Genomic DNA, 12,542 nt, shown 5'->3' on the forward strand with positions numbered 1-12,542 from the left:
AATCAATTGTATTAACCAATTGGATAGAACGTATTCAGAGTGTTCTTTTGCTTGGTTTTGAGGTTTTTATCAATGCAAAGTCATGTTTGGTTTTGCTTCTCCAAACAGTGATGTGTGAGGGTGGAGGTTGGAATCCACTTGATGGCCCTGATAGCATTATATGTATAAGTTACTGTCCAGACCTTTACTATATCAAAAAGTCTCAAAAAGATTGTATCTCCCTGTGATGCGTGTGAGCTATCTGCCTACAGCTGTTTCATCCTCCATAGAACGATATGATTCATATACAGCCTGGCTTAAACTGGGAAACGTTGTCCTAGTATGTGCAATATCCAGTGGGAAGCTGCTCTGATCCTGCCTGGGAAGGATTCACTTTTAGTTCCATTTGTACGCTTACCAAAACCCTACTTCCAGTAGCCAGTTATTTCTCCCATCAGTGTAAGATGTGGTTAGCCAGCTATTTCACTCAGCAGTTTAAAATATAGCAATAGTCTGGTTTCAGGATTACAGATATTTTTCAGTACAAGTGAACATTTAGTTAGCTAAGTGAATCTGTCATATACAAGCATAATATCGTTTCTTCTCTTTGAATTTCAAGGAAAAATTGTGGATTTCTGGGTCTTCATATATTCCATTTGATTAATTGCTAGTACATGATGATATGATTTCCTGTGATCTTAGAGGAGATGTGACAACTGGGCTGCTTTGTCAACTAGTAATTTTTAAAATCAATTTGGATGTTTGCAAAGTAAATTCAAATAGCTTCTAAAACATTAATTTTTAAAATATTTTTTTCTTGTGCCTCCTATCAATAAGTAATGCCACTTAATTTATCTATGCTTTTAGATAATTTACAATGTCATGAACATGTAAAGATTATTTAATGAGGTTTTGTTGAAGACTGCAACTTATTTTTACTTAATGCACGTACTGTGACCATACAGTTGAAATTAAAATACAGCTAATATGATCATTCTTGATGTCCTTTAGGTAACCTAGTAAAAATCATCTCCTTTCATCATCAGAGTGAATGATTTTCATATTCTGTATGTCAGTGGAGGGGGATGTGTCACTTTGAGATTCCCTTATATTTTCCTACTTTGGTAGTTATGCTCAACTTTCAGGGAGAGCTGAATATATGCCATGGGAACAGAAGCTGTCAGCAGAAATCTGCATGTCATTTGGTGCCAGTTCTGGAAATAAGAAAAGAATTAAAATTCCTTTCCTCTGGAATGAAGCAATATTTTTAAAGACTGTATAAGTTAATAAGCAAAATGTGATGTTGAACCCAAATTTTCACTTCATAAATTAAATTAAACGCATTGCGTTTTTTAAGGGATTAAAGATCATCTTATCTTTGAGTATATGAATGTTGGCATTCTGATTTTGCTCATCCTTTTCCAGTGGTAAAGGTAAGAGACAAGAACTGTGCACAGGCTCTCCTTTATTATCCCGATCTGTCTCCTGGCATTTCTCTAGTATGAATTATGAAAAACCTAGACCTATTTCACTGCTTCTCTATGCACTTCCTTGTTCCATATTGAGGTGATCCGTGTTCTGCAGTTGTGTATACCTGCTTGTCAAAATTGTTCTTGTTACTTTGCTTTTACCATTTCTGAAACATGAAGCTGACAGCAATTATTTTGCCAGCATTCAGTAGGAAAGCTTTTAGCAAAAGGGAATTGCTAATTATAAGGTGTTTTAATTCAGAGAAAGAAGCTAAAATCCATGCACAGGAGACTGTTGGTAAGAATGCACATACCAAGACAACAAAATGGGTTCCCGCTGCTGTGGCAGATTGGGTTTCTTTCTGGGAAAGAAGCAGATTTCAGCCAAAGTGTACTTTTCCTTTTCACTGGTTTCTCCACAAGAAATTGTTTGATATTCTTTGCCAAATCACTTGAGACTAAAATATTTCTTTTTATTTTAAAAATTGTGTTTTCTTCTAAAAAATTGATTTTTTTTTTTTCTTTTCCACCTTCAGTTCAGAAAATAGTTCTATTTTCTGAATGCTGTAGTTGAAATGCTTCCACTCAGTGTCCTGGAGTACAACTGTTTGTACTTCAGACAAATGCTATTTCACATTCCTCAGGTGAGCTGTGTGACTGAGCACAGCCCTTCCCTTTGATTCCTTTCCTTCTAACAGCCCTGCCCATTTTCCTAACATGAGGCTGTTGTGCTGCCAGCAGGGAGGTACCTTTTACACCCTCTTGATCCTTTTTGGAGCAGGTACATCCTTTATGGAAGTGTAAAATACGAGGTTATAAGATGTTTTTCCATGATTTTCTGGACAATGGCATTAGTTTTAGGAGTTAAACCTCTGCTGCAGTGGTCAGTAGCGAGGCCACAGACAGTTTCCCCATGGTGACATTTCAGGCTGGGAGGCGATGGCACAGGCCTGCTGCTCTTCACTGTGGGCAGGTTCAGCAGTGCCTGCGTGCCCTGACTGTACCAATAATGACACATCTTGGGTTAGGAGGTGTGCTAATGGGCGTGGACTTTTGTAATGGGAAGGAGGATCAGCATTACTGGCAGAGTGAAATAATGGTAGCAGGAAACCCATGAGGGCTGGTGTTCCATAGCAGATCTTTGTTGGTTTCATCAGTCTGAATCTAGCTGTTTGTGCATCTTCCCAGTGTCGGCCCCTACAAAAGGAAGTCCGATGTTTGCTTTTATTATGAACATGGTGATGATAAAGCAAAGTCAAAATGGTGAATGTACAAATTTCAACCTGTAAATTGCTGCTGTGCATGCAGAGGTGGTGCTTAAGGCAGTTTCTGGGTGTTGAAATCATAAACCCCCTTGGTGTTGCTTGTTCCTGTAGGACCGTTAAGGTTTTCGAACGGATTGATATTGTGAGTTGTTAGATTCACAGCTGCGGGTGTGATCTTAAACAGCTTCCGTTGCCTAAATCCTGACAAAGATTGTGATTACCCCCTGCTATTTTTATAGGCATCTGGGTTTTGGTGGTTTGGGTTTTTTTCAAGAAGTTTTTGGCTTTGGCAAATAAGTTTGTATTTTATTCCTGTGTTTTTCAGTTCTCAGGGCAACCTTGGCCTCTGAAGTGCACCACTAGTCATATAAAGAAAAAGTTGTGTTGCTTATGGGTTTGGATGCTTCAATAATTGTGATGTGCTTGACTTAAGTTGAAAATTTGAGCGTTGTTTCTCTGTTGTTACTTTGCTTCTGTTCACAGATCAGTTAGAAAATTTATCTGTGAACATGGCAAGTCTGCAGGGGGGGAACAGTTTTATTTCTGCATTTGCCATAGCAATGCTGTGTGTGAGACTTGGTTACTTCTCTTCAACATCAGCTTTTCATTAAGATCTCCATTTAAATGTTGTCTTGAATTTGATTTCAAAAAATGATCTTGCAGCTCCCAGTGAAATAAGTTGGAGCAATATATATTCATCAAGTCAATTCTAGAAACTCTCATATTGCATGAATTCATGTTTACTTTTGAACTTAATTTCTTCAAATGTGATTGCCACTGGTTTATTTTCATAACAGTCCATTTTCCAATGATGCTGTAAGAAGAAGACTTGCTAAGCTATATAGAACAGCCTACAGAGAATTACTAAATCAGACTAATGTCTGAAAAAATTGCAGAGGATAAGACTGGAAGTTGCATATGAGCAATATGAGGTTTACTCAATGACTGAGTAGAGACTCACTGAGGTGCAACAGCCTGTTTCATTGTTTGGATAAGAAAGCATTGTAGCAGGAAAAAAACCCTTTGGTAGATATAAACTGTGTACTGTGATATACTTTATGTCCATGGAACAGACAGGTTAAGGTTTTCAGGCAACGCTTGATGTTGAACTCAGCTAGAGTTGGTAACTTTAGGACCTCTGTATTTTTTAAGTGTAAATGCTTTCATCAGTCTTAATTCAGGTGTTCTTATTTGAGTGCAATGCTGGTCTATATGTAGAGAGGATGTCACAAGACCTTACAGTACAATTAAGTACAAATATACAAAGAAAGTTATTAATAAGACTTTTGTTTTGTTGTGTTTTTCTTTTTTTTTACATAATGCAGAATGGGAGGAGAGGTTAAATACTTAATGATGTTAGTCATGACAGAGTTTGACTGACAAGTGATGAAATTGCTTCTATTTCCACTGACAGATAAGAGGTTTTTTGACAGCTCTGTGGAGTTTGTTCTTTGTTAATGTGACAACATTTCTAATGTAATTAAAATTATTTTTGAAGTGCTACATAGAAATTAATTTCAAAAGGAGCGGGAAGATACTAAGGTACTTAATATAATTTCTGCATATTCAATTGTGCTAAGAACCTGTTCAATTTATTTTAAGTTCTGTTACCAAGTAATTTGTGCATTTTTATGATAAAAAGGTGAATATGTGGTTCAACAGACTTATCAAAATTGCATTTTGGTCCATGGTTTTTTCTTTGCCATTCCCAGGAAATGAAAAATGTCAGGATCAGATCCAAAATTTATGCTGGTTACTGAATTTCTTGATTGTTTTTCTTTTTAAAATTCAGTAATTATAGAGTGCAAATATTGTACTGCAATAGCGTGAACTGTGCTTCCTTTGCTTTTGTTAGATACTGCATTCCTTTAAAAATGTTAATTAAGTGGGTATGTGCTGAAGTTAAAAGCTAGATCAGGAGATATGTAAAAAAGTATTTGGTCACAGTGACGTGCCTTAAAATACTAAAAATGGGAAAAAGAAGCAGTGTTTGAGGCAGTCACAGGTTTCTGTTAAAAGGGAACTGCTTGAAACTTGTCACACAACACTTTGATTTCTTTTACATTCTCACCTGTGTGTCCAAGCCAGAGTCCTTGGCCCTTGTGGAAAAGGGGAAGTGCTACAATGCGCTGCTCCTCATCTGCTGTGGACAGGCCAGAAATGCCATCTTTTAGGGGAGCAAAAATATCTTACAGTCTGTTCAGTGAACTTGCTGTAGTGCTGCATTTTTGGTTCAAGTTTACTGATGTACTCTCTACTTACTTACAGAGCTTCAGAAAATGCAGTACAACTTGAGTCTTGCAGAACATATAGCCTCCAATTTATAGTTTCTGAAATGAGATGCTGTTTTGACTCTCTCTATCACTTTCTCTATAAAAGACTGGCAGCTCTTCAGGATTCTTTCTGATATTTTTTTTTTTTTCCTACCCCTTAAGATCGTGCTGGAAGCATCAGTACTCTTGATTCTTTAGATTTTGCAAGATACTCTGATGATGGCAATAGAGAAACGGATGAAAGAGTAGCAGGTAAGTGTTCTATATGTTTTAGGAATCACAGAATGTTAATTTTACTGTTTAACTTGTTGTTTCTAGCATAAATATATTTAAATGAACATTTCTGAAGATGACAAGATTTCACTGAGGTGGTTAAACTAGTTGCTTGATGTTGGACACTTCTGCTGTAATTACTGTAAATATTCAGGCAGGTGTACTTGTGTATGATTCCGGATGTCACCAGTGCAGAAACACGCAGTATACTTGGAAATTGTGCCCAGCCTTTAACAATAGAACTGTATCCTGGTATTGCCTACTGACTACTGCTGTCAAGCTGAAACATTGACTAAATTACTCTGCACAGTGGTCTGCTACTACTTCGTGGATTAGATCTTTCTGATGTAAAGATCTGTTGCAAGTCATCTCTTAAGCATAGCTTTCATCAAGATCAAAAAAGCACTTCCAAACCTAGAGCAAATATGGGATTTACTCAGTTCCATAAATCTTCTTTGCTACAAGTCTTAATTGTAGTGCTTTTCTCTCCTATTTGATTCTTTGATTTTATAAGATTGGGGTGTTTGCCTTTTGTTCTAAGCCTTTGGCACTTTTAATTTCAGGATCTATTACATCACCAAAGGCAGGACCTTCTCTTATGTTAGAAATTATTTTTCTAACCACTTTTGCATGTGAGCCATGTTTCTCTGTCCAGGTTTTTTTTCCAAGTTCATATATTAAGTTATTCACAGCTTCCACAGAGAAACCCATAAAAGCTCTCTAGAAATGGCTACAGAGCTCTGTTTACTTGTTGTCAGTTCGTAGTGTTCAATGTCCTGAGCTCATGGAAGTTGTCCATGCTGTGACTTCTGCTCACATGGTTAAGCTTTATGAAACCTGAGGTGATGCAAGCTGCCATGTCTCTCTTCCATCCTGTTGTCTCTGCTCTGAATCACCAAGCAACAAAAAGGCTGACGAAACATAGTTCTGTAAAGGATCTTCATTTGGAAATTTCATCTCTGGATCAGTCTGAAATGGTGGGAAAAATCTCATTTTTCTTACCTGGCCAGTGCTGCTGAGTTTAAGGACTGGATCAAATTCACAAACACAAAGCAAATCCAGGTATTTTGGTGTTCTGGTCTAGAAATCTACGAACTTACTGTTCATCACTTTATATGGAAACTTCCAGATTCTTATTATTATTTAGCTACTCTCTTTTTCGACATACGTAGTCCTTTTTAAGGAGGCAATAGTTGTAAATAGAAAACTAATCTTCTAAACAAATTGTGTTTAAGGTACCCAGGCCTTTGTGAATTGGGTCCTGGAGTGCAAGGAAGAAACAAGCAAAATCCCAATATTTTATTTATTGTTATTATTGTAGTAGATTTTTCCTGGTTCTAGTCAGTATTTCTTGGCAATAGTGTTACTGAGAGAGCTAGTTTGAGTCTTGCTTGGAGCTGTCCTTAGAATTGGATTAGAGATGATTATAGAAAATATAGACCAGTCAGAATTGGCATCCAGTAGAGCCAGTAATCTTCTGACAAAACATTAGTAACAAAATATTGATTACTTCCAGTACGAAATTAATATAGCCTAAAATTAAGTATTAAGTTTAAATAAATAGTAAAATTTATCAATATTTTTGATAATTACTACATAGTGGTTGACTGCTGTCATATGTAATTGATGGGGAAATTGTATGTCAGAATCTTTACAGTTCTGTGTTCCTTTAGAGATGTTTTTCAAAGAGTTCTTAAAAAATAACTGAAGAACTTGAACAAAGTAAGTCTGAACGTTATTTCTGGATGTTTTTAAAGACTGGAAATTTTCAAAAATATTTTGTTCCTACTTAAAATTCTGGTTAGCCATATTTGCTTAAAATATTTTGCCTCAATCATGTTTAAAGCTATCTTCTTGAGCAATTTCAAAAATTGATAAGTATTTATTTTGCACATTAAAAAATTATGTCAACAGAGGTTTCAAAAATTTTGCAAATCCAGTTCCTTCTTTAAACAAACTCTGCCTTATAACTCTTGCTTTTGAAGTTGTTCTTAGCTGCAAATGCACTTTGAAACCTAACTGGAAGTCCATTTTGCCTATTTCTTCTAAAATTCTTTATTTTCTGTTAAGAGCTTTGATGCTTAGGAGATTAAAATTGTAATCTGTTGCGAAAGCTTGGGGCCATGATCTAATAGTCGTATTTTTCTTCTGATAGTTCTGAAGATGGGGTTTGAATAATTTCTCTTTGTAAATGCCTTTCTTATGCTCCTATCTTTGTTTTTTGCTGTTTGGACAGAGCACATGATTTCCATATCAGTTTCCTGTCGTATCAAATGAAAGATAGGACATAAATGCACATCAGTCGCTAAATGAAACTGCTAAACTGGTTCTGAGTCAGAAGGAGTTTAAAACTGAACTTATAACAAACCCACTTGACAAATACTTTTGTGTCTTAGCTGTTAGAAAGCCTCAAATCAAAAAATGCATGCATATATCATCATCTAAAGCCACCACACCATATTCGGTTTGGTATAGAGTAGTGGTAGACTAAGCTGCCTTTTTTTTTTTGCTTAACAGTCCAAAAATTCCTGGAAACAATGTATCAGCTCTTGTTTGAAATTGATTTCAGTATTTAAAAGCTATTAGCCCACTTCATTCCATCTGGAATTAGAATCAAAATTTGGCCTATAAACAAACATGTTTTGAGGAGTTGCTGTGAGCTTTTCACTTGGGAAATCTGCTGGAAGGAATCTAAGTGAGTCCCTTCTATAATATTATCTACTTGACTGAAAAGATGCAAGTCATAGAAGACAGTATGTGGATAATTATGACAAAACTAACTAATGCAATTTAGAAAACATAGATTTTCTTCTTTATCTACCTGATCGTAATGAAAATAAGAGTTGTGTAACAATTTGGATGATACATTTGTAATCCACTAAAACGAAAAAAAAAAACCAAAATGCATCCTTAGAGCTTGCAATTTACTAGATGGAAACAACTTGTTCTCTAAGACTGGTAACTTTTGAATCCAAAGTCATGTGTTGAGTGCTTGAAATAATTGCTCCTAGGTTAGACTCAGTACTGAAGGATTTGTTAGGGGTAATAGACCTCCTCCAAATACTCATTTCCAGAAAGCAGCTAGAGACTGGAAAACCTGCTCCCTTTCTGTGTAATAAGGGTACACCTAACTTGAATACCCACAGGATTTGTTTAAAATAGGTTGCCTGACATTCAGTCTAAGGAACTGAATCTTCTGCCGCATCTTAAATTTGCCATGTTCTAAACCCCCTGCTTTGCATAATTCAAAATGTTTATTATTGCTAACCTGCCTTTGACATCAACTGTTTGAGAATCTAATAATTTTAAAAAGACATGCTGTGTTTTCAAAGATGATAAAATTAATCCTTATAATCAAACTCCATTTCAATAATATGTATTCTCAGATTTCCCTGTATTTGCATTGATTTCTAGCTAGTCTGTGTGTCTCTGATTAGAAGAATAAGATTTGAAAGGAAGTTCAAAAAACACTTATTTTTGAGAATTTCATTTACCTAGACTCAGATTCACAGTTTCTGCTTTTTACAGAGCCTTTTTTTTGTGTTTTTTTTATTAGGCACTATTAAATTGTGCACACCAAAATCAGAGGAAAATCTTTCAAAAATCAAACAAAACTTCAAAACAGAGAACAACAGGCATCTGTAGTGCGACAATAACTTGCTAACATTGTGCGTGTACTTTGTTCATTCTGAAAGCAGATCTGGTTTTGTCTTCCCGTTACCTGTCTTAAGCCTGTGAAGAAGTTGTAAGCCTCTTAACTTTCCTTCCAGGCTGAAGGTCTCCAAGGGCTGAAGCTGAAGACAGGTCTGCTGTAGTTCAGGTCTTCCCTGTAGGTGGTCCTGGCTCATTAACTTCAAAGCATTAATGAGGCTGCTGAGTCAAGCATTGGCCTCCCACTATTAGAGTGACAAGTTCTCTGTTACTTGCTCATGAACCCTCCTGCTGGGCTTTGGTTTTGTACTGTGGTAGTCATGTCTTTTGCTGAAGTACAGCTTTCTGATTTGGGGCTATTTGTGTTATGTGCTGAAGTGTTTCACATTTCAAGGCTGCTTTTTTTCTTAATACTTCCATCAGGCAAGTAGGAGTTGGGAAACCTCAGGTCCTGAAGTATCTTTGGGACAGTGGCTTCATTGCTAGCTGTTGTCAGAGAATTTAAAGTTCTTCTGAATTGATTCAAAGTGTGTGTACAGATTCATCAAATTTAATGGGATGTCATACATGTTTTAGAGGGCATGATTTAGGACATCTGGAGTTCTGCATTTACTTGGCAAGGAGGAAGGACTCAAAATGGCAGTTAAGGAACCACAGAGCTTGTAACAGTATGAAAGTGAGGAAAGCTGGGTAAGCACAGGGGCCCTTGATACTCCAGAGGAAAACTACTTTTTTGAAAGAAAATGTCCAAATGCCATATAGTGGCTTCAGAACACAAAACTACCCTTCTACCATTATCTGAGGTACTGGGTACTTCATAGGGAAGTATGCAAAAATCTGACAAGGTATTCTAAATGTAGATTACATAATTCTAATGTAATTGGAAATACTGCTGCTTACACAACACAAATGCTGGATGATTTTAGAAATACTGTTTATTTCCTCAACTTTTTGGCTTGGCTCAATAAGACTGCTGTTCATGTAGATCTCAGCTAATTCAATCCCAGTTGCAGGTGGTTCTTTGTAGGTATTTAAGATCCAATAACTTGTGAAGTCATTAAGAAATATGAGTCAATAGAATATGACCTTTGAGAAAGCTTAATTTGGAAATTTCAAAGCTCAGCAGACAAGTTACTCATTCCTGATATGCACTTCTCTTTTAAGGTGCATTAGATTAGCTGCATGAAAACTGAAACATTTAAAAATTTCTGATCTGAAAACCTTGGTCTAATGCATCATTGCTTGCTTGAAAGATTCACTCATTTTAAGTTAGGTTTTGTAATTTTTTTCAGGATAGCAGCTGTAGTGATTGGAAACTTCTAATAACGAAAAAGCCATTTAAAAGCCATCGCTTTTAATAAAAAGAGCCATTGAAATTTGGATCATTTTCTCCCCTAAGGCAAACTAAATTGTTCAGAAATGCCCTTTCCTTGTAGCATGATTACCCAATCTCAAGGCTCTAAGTTTCTCTTCTCTACTTTCCTGGTGCAGAGGAATATCTGATTCTTTCCTTTCTTAGTCTGTCTGCAGCAAAACTTTTGGACATTATTCTTAAGGAGTGTCAGCTCCTTCACCAGTTGCTGGGAGTTGTACATATTATCAGCCTAGTCAAGCATGAAGCTAAGCTTTAGCTTGGCTTTATCGACGCTTCTGAAAGCGTAGCTTGAGCTTTGTAAGAGGAGAGGGGGAGAGGCATCAGGTCATTCATGTTAAAAGTCAATAGTTCATAATGGTTACAAATAAAGGGGTTAAAGAGTTGCCTTTTTATGCAAGAGAATGCTGTAGAATCAGCAAATGGGGATTACTAATGTTGATTTCATTGGTAAACATGTTGAATTAAATTGAATTAAAAATCATTACGTGTTTTGGCAGAAGATCACATTTCAGTATAACTTAAAGAGCTTTTAATCACCGTTTAACATTTGACTGAAGTTAATGCTATAGCTATTTACATGTGTAATTGTATAAACACCTATAAACGTCTTCAAATAAAAGCTACCTTTCTGACTGACTTGAAAGCATCAAGGTTTGTATGGTGACAATGATCATGGTGCCATTAGTAAGATTAGATCAAGTACATCTGTAACAATGCTGTGTTGTGGTGGGATTATGTGGCTGTTTTGACATACTGCCAAGTGACAGCTTCTCAAATATACTATGTCTAGAATCTTCTACTGTGTAACAGAAACATGCAGCAGAGTAATCTACTTTTAAGGTTGACTGGGTAAAGTCCTAATGACTTCTAAGAATTGTCAACATCGTCACAGTTCACTAAAATCAATTCTTGCCGTCTGACATGGGTTTGTCTGACATGAGTTTTTTGGCTTTCTATGCCTTCAGACATGTCTTATTCCTATTTTCCTTAATTGGATTCCTGAGTTTTTATAGTTTGCATTGTTTTTCTAACTTTTTTTATTATTTATATCATTCTAGTTCAGGGCACTCCTGATCTGCAACTGTTCTGGTCTTCTAAAATATTTTACAAGAGTAAAATGTTAACACATAGTCGTTTCCGTAAGAAAAATTGCTTAATTTGAGTTCTTTAAAATTTTCAAAAAGTAACAAATCAGTATCTTACAACTGTGAATAAGTAACTCAAATGCAAGGAAGTGCTAAAATTAGGTACTTACTTCATGATGAGAGTGTTTTCTAACTTTGTTGCACAGAAGTATTTGCAGATCAGCATTGCTGAATACTAGAGAGATTTTACATATTTTATTCATTGTATCCTCAGTTGCGCTTCTGTATTGCTGCAGTAAAATTCTGTGCATCAAACAAGTTACTTTCATGTAGCAAATGTGGTGTACTGTAGTAACTCCTTCAGTTTCTATGCAGAACTGCAAACTGAGTGAATTTTTTTTCCATGAGTGCTAATTACCACGAGTCTTAGATAGAGATGCTCAAAAGAGGAACTGGTTTTATTTGCAGCCTTCAGTAACATTTTTTACCAGCAAGGTCCAATGCAGTGTTTCTGCTGTGCATTGTATTCTGTGTAAATGTTGGCAAATGCCATGTTAAATTGTTTCCAGGCAGTGACTAAAGATCTCATTGAAACTTTCTTGTTAAAAGTCACTACGGCATTTTTCCTTTTGTTTGGGAATAAAGTAGATATTAAACTATTCTAAACAGGTCGTCTAACACTTGAGCATAGTAGGTGTTCAGTGCTCATCTCTACTAGTTAAGGGTCCTTCCTTCTGGTAACTGTATATTTCAATGTGATTAGATTAATCTGAAAATTAGTGAAATGCATGTATTTATCTGGTCATCTCTTAAATAGGTTTCCTTAGATGTTCTACATGTAAATGACTATTAAAAGAACATTTGCTATATGTTTTGCAAAGGTCCAGGGAGTTGAAATTTGAGGCCACCATATACATATGACCTCAGCATCAAAACACATGAAATCCCAGTGCACACAAATCACCACTGGCCCTTTTTGAAGGAAACATTGGAACATGAGAAACAAATAAGAGTGACTAGGGGAGTGGAAAGGTGAATTAAGAGAGAGTAGAGAGCTAGAATTAAGTATTTTTGAATTTAAAGCTGACTCTAGGTCTTTGAAAGTCAATGTAAACTTTCAGGAATAATGGTGCAAAGACTTTTTTCCTTTCAAGCCTTTTTATAAGTACTGC

The 12,542-nt window shown here is 36.1% G+C and overlaps 1 protein-coding gene across 3 annotated transcripts in view; it reads left to right on the forward strand.

Annotated features, from left to right (window-relative positions):
* Positions 1 to 12,542, forward strand: part of RELCH (RAB11 binding and LisH domain, coiled-coil and HEAT repeat containing) — a 76,074-nt gene that overhangs the window by 11,172 nt on the left and 52,360 nt on the right. For all 3 annotated transcript variants that reach the window (XR_005955825.1, XM_041475930.1, XM_041475932.1), the window contains exon 2: positions 5,149 to 5,238. Coding sequence is in view for 2 of the 3 variants with exons in the window: in XM_041475930.1 (XP_041331864.1) it covers positions 5,149 to 5,238 (90 nt within the window). In the remaining variant the exon portion in view is untranslated. The remainder of the gene's footprint in view (positions 1 to 5,148; positions 5,239 to 12,542) is intronic.

This window comes from Pyrgilauda ruficollis, unplaced genomic scaffold (assembly GCF_017590135.1).
Source record: "Pyrgilauda ruficollis isolate IOZ18807 unplaced genomic scaffold, ASM1759013v1 scaffold37, whole genome shotgun sequence".
Lineage (NCBI taxonomy): Eukaryota > Metazoa > Chordata > Aves > Passeriformes > Passeridae > Pyrgilauda > Pyrgilauda ruficollis.